We start from the raw sequence: 4572 nt of genomic DNA, 5'->3' as shown, positions 1-4572 counted from the left end.
AACATACCACCATCACAACCTCAGATAAATAATAGCGGTCATAAAAACGTTCGCCAGCATGAAAATCTCAAAAGCCAGACGGTCGACCATCCGAGACAAACTCCTCCACTGTTCGTCGCAAGCCGCCAGGTGTTCTCCACAAACCAAACCTACCAAATTCTGCCTAATGTCGCCCATAATTTTTTCCATCTTTTTCAATTCCGACGATCCGGATGGCATCTTCTGAATCCCTGATGATGACGACGACGCGGAAGTCGGATAGGGAGTAAAAGTGAACATGGCGCTGTGATCCTGAACGGGCGGATAGGTTGATGCTGGCAGTGGGACTCCAGTTAGGAAGCTGACAAGCCCGTTGAAGAACATCTGAGTGTGGTTTTTACGGTAATAATAACACAGTATTAATAAATAAATAAATAAATAATAATAATAAATTGTTTTTTATGCTATCGTGGTTAATGTGCCTCGGCTGCTTATGCTGTTGCAGAGTTTCTGGGTCTGAATGCGAGAAATGTTAACAAAATTCACCAACCAACAACCAACCAACCAGTCAACCAGTCAACCAACCAACCAACCAGTCAACCAGTCAACCAACCAACCAACCAACCAACCAACCAACCAACCAACCAACCAACCAACCAACCAACCAACCAACCAACCAACCAACCAACCAACCAGCCATCCAGTCAACCAGTCAACTATTCAACCAACCAACCAGCCAACCAACCAGCCAGCCAACCAACCAACCAACCAACCAACCCTCTGAATGATATCTGGTACGTATCCATCTTTCCTTGAAAACATCCTTTCGGTAAAGAGCGAAATTATCATGGTGGATGACAGTAGAAACATCAAATATACCATATAGGCAACTAAAAAATTAATAATAAAAATTTTTATGATAATAATTATAATTATTATTTAATATGATGATGATGATGATGATGATGAACTAACCGAGACACGTGACTCTATCGACTCCGGTTGGCATGAAGCGGTGGATGTTGCTGGTGATGAAGAGAATGGAGAAGAAGAGGCCCACTCCTGTGAATGAATGAATGAATGAATGAATGAATGAATGAATGAACGAATGAATGAACGAATGGATGGATGAATGAATTAATCAATAAATCGATCGATCAATCGGTTGACCAATTAACCAATTAACCAATCAATCATTCAATCAACCATTCAGCCAACCGGCCAACCAGTAACTAATCTCTGCTTGCTATGGTGCGGGATCCAGAGGATGAAGATGATGATGACCGAGAGAATGATGGAAGGGAAGATGATGATGTACAGATGAAAGCTGTAGTTCCTGGCTAGCACAAATTTCAGCGCAAAATATGCCTTGTAGCCTGGCCTCTCTATAACCTCGATCTCCTTTTCATTTAACAAAAAATGGTTTCAGAATTTTTTCCAAATTTCCAAATTCAAATAATGGACGACGTGTGGCGAGATGGTTTGACGCAATAGTGTAATAGTTAAGAGGCTGTGCCATTTGTGTTGTAAATTGCGCTGTGCAATCATTCAACCAACCAACCACCAGCCAACCACCAACCAACCAACCAATCAACCAACTAGCCAGCCAACTAACCAACCAACCAACCAATCAACCAACCAACCAACCAACCAATCAACCAACCAACCAGCCAACCAATCAACCAACCAACCGACTAACCAACCAGCCAACCAACCAACCAACCAGCCAACCAACCAACCAACCGACTGACCTCAAAATGAAAATCAACCAGACTCCACTCAATATCCGAGCTGGAACTGAGGTATTTGTAGTCAGTTGAGCCTTCGATGTCATACTTCTCCGTTGAACTGCTGACTATCAGGCTGCTGTCATCACCGATGGCGTGTTCAATCTTCACTTTGCATGTCACAGTGTCGAATGGATATCTGTGTGTGCGTGTGTGTGTGTATTTGTATGTTTGTGTGTGTGCGTGTGTATTTGTATGTTTTTGCGTGTGAGTGTTGGTTTATTTGTGTATGTGTATGTGCGTGTGTAGGTGCGTGTGTGTGTATTTGTATGTTTGTGTGTGTGTGAGCTGGTTTATTTGTGTATGTGTATGTGTGTGCCTGTGTATGTGTATTTGTATGTTTTTTTGTTTGTGTTTGTTTGTGTGTCTGTGTTAGTGTGTGTTTGTATGTATCTTATTTAATAATTGATATTCCTGAATAAAGTTTATATTTCATTATTTAACTAACAATACATGAATGAAAGAATGAACGAATAAACGAACGAACGAACCAACGAACGAACGAACGGACGAACCAACGAACGAACGAACCAACGAACAAACGAACGAACGAACCAACGAACCAACGAACCAACGAATTGAATGAATATAATTATTATAGTTAGACAAAATTTCTTATCACCGACCGACCTGACGTAATCAAAGTAGCAGAACGTCTTGGAGTTGTAGACTTTGTACCATTCGATAGGATCAGCGTCGTTTGGGATCCTGGCTTGAGAGTCAATCGGGCGCGCTCTATCCAACAAACTAGTAAACGAATGAAGGAATGAATGAATGAGTGAGTGGAAGGATGGATGGATGAATGAGTAAATGAATGAATGAATGAATGGATGGATGGATGGATGGATGGATGGATGGATGAATGAATGAATGAATGAATGAATGAATGAATGAATGAATGAATGAATGAATGAATGAATGAATGAATGAATGAATGAATGAATGAATGAATGAATGAATGAATGAATGAATGAATGAATGAATGAATGAATGAATGAATGAATGAATGAATGAATGAATGAATGAATGAATGAATGAATGAATGAATGAATGAATGAATGAATGAATGAATGAATGAATGAATGAATGAATGAATGAATGAATGAATGAATGAATGAATGAATGAATGAATGAATGAATGAATGAATGAATGAATGAATGAATGAATGAATGAATGAATGAATGAATGAATGAATGAATGAATGAATGAATGAATGAATGAATGAATGAATGAATGAATGAATGAATGAATGAATGAATGAATGAATGAATGAATGAATGAATGAATGAATGAATGAATGAATGAATGAATGAATGAATGAATGAATGAATGAATGAATGAATGAATGAATGAATGAATGAATGAATGAATGAATGAATGAATGAATGAGTGAAAGACGTAAATAGATGAATGGATAAGTCGAACTTTACTTGTATTGAATGATGAATTCTGGTTTCCAAATGTAGTTCGGGTCGGTGTAGATCTCATCAATGTATTCGTAGAACTGTGGACTCCATGCTAACCTTTGATCCTTCCATTTCTGATTGGTCGGTTAGTTGATTGATTGATTGGTTGATTAGTTGATTGATTGGTTAGTTGATTGATTGGTTGGTTGGTTGGTTGATTGGTAGGTTGGTGTTGATTGGATGGTTGATTAGCAGATTAATTGATTGATCAGTTGGTTGGTATATTGTTTTTTGATTGATTAGTTGATTGAATTGACTGACTGATTGATTGAGTGATTGATTGATTGATTAAATGACTGACTGATTGACTGATTGATTGATGGATTGATTGCTAAACTGACCAAATGGACTCTAGTTTCAAGATACATTGTATTCGACCAGTCGTCCTTTTGAAATCGGAGCAAATTCAGAATTCAAAATTATTACAAAATCATAAAAAATGCAAACAAACAAGCAAACAAACAAACCAACCAACGATCAAGCAAACAAATGAACAAATGAATGATTGATTGAAATAGTACCGGACTGATGATTGATTGATTGAATGAAGAAATAAATAAATACACAGACACACACACACACACCTACACACACACACAGACACACAGACACACACACACAGACAAACACACAGACAAACACACAGACACACACACACACATACAAACACACACACACAAAAGACTAACCACATCCATGATATCAAAGTATTGAAACCTAATGTCAACTGTGACAGTTGTTGGACTTGCTCCCTTAGACCTGTAAGCGGTGTATTCCTTGATCCCCAGGCACTCCCGCAGCCTGTAATCCGGACTCAACTCTTCCGACCTATTTCCGCTCAAGCAGTAATGAACGCTGGAATGAACGACTGGAGGAATGAAAAATTATGGTAATAATTATAATGTAGACCAGGTAATGGTAATTATATTAATGATACCATTAACTCCATTAATTAACTCTCTCAATTATTAGAAATACTATAATTATTATTAACTCTCTTAATAATTAATAATAGTGTAATTATTATAAACTCTCTCAATTATTAATAATAGTATAATTATTATTAACTCTGTCTATTAATTTTCAGTCAGAGGTATTAACACACACACACACACACACACACACACACACACACACACACACACACACACACACATACACACACACACACACACACACGAACACACACACACACACACGCACACACACACGCACAATACAAAGAGGAACCAACCGTCTTAAGCTCCATTACATCAAAAAACTCACCTGGAATAAATGTTAGCAATGGCAGACTCCATGATAGCAAGCATATCGTAATTATGTTTGTACACCAGTTCAT

General features: G+C 37.9%; 1 protein-coding gene across 1 annotated transcript; it reads right to left on the bottom strand.

The window, feature by feature from the left end:
• Positions 1-12: 12 nt before the first annotated feature.
• Positions 13-4572, bottom strand: HELRODRAFT_183645 (hypothetical protein; the record flags this gene model as incomplete). Its single annotated transcript, XM_009013237.1, has 5 exons — positions 13-363; positions 2393-2513; positions 3198-3298; positions 3923-4101; positions 4500-4572. The coding sequence occupies 5 exons, from the start codon at positions 4570-4572 to the stop codon at positions 13-15; spliced, it is 825 nt and encodes a 274-aa protein (XP_009011485.1).

Source organism: Helobdella robusta (assembly GCF_000326865.2).
Source record: "Helobdella robusta unplaced genomic scaffold HELROscaffold_113, whole genome shotgun sequence".
Taxonomy (NCBI): Eukaryota; Metazoa; Annelida; class Clitellata; order Rhynchobdellida; family Glossiphoniidae; genus Helobdella; species Helobdella robusta.
The sequence above is the reverse complement of the archived record's forward strand: the minus strand, read 5'-3'. Positions and strand labels throughout refer to the sequence as shown.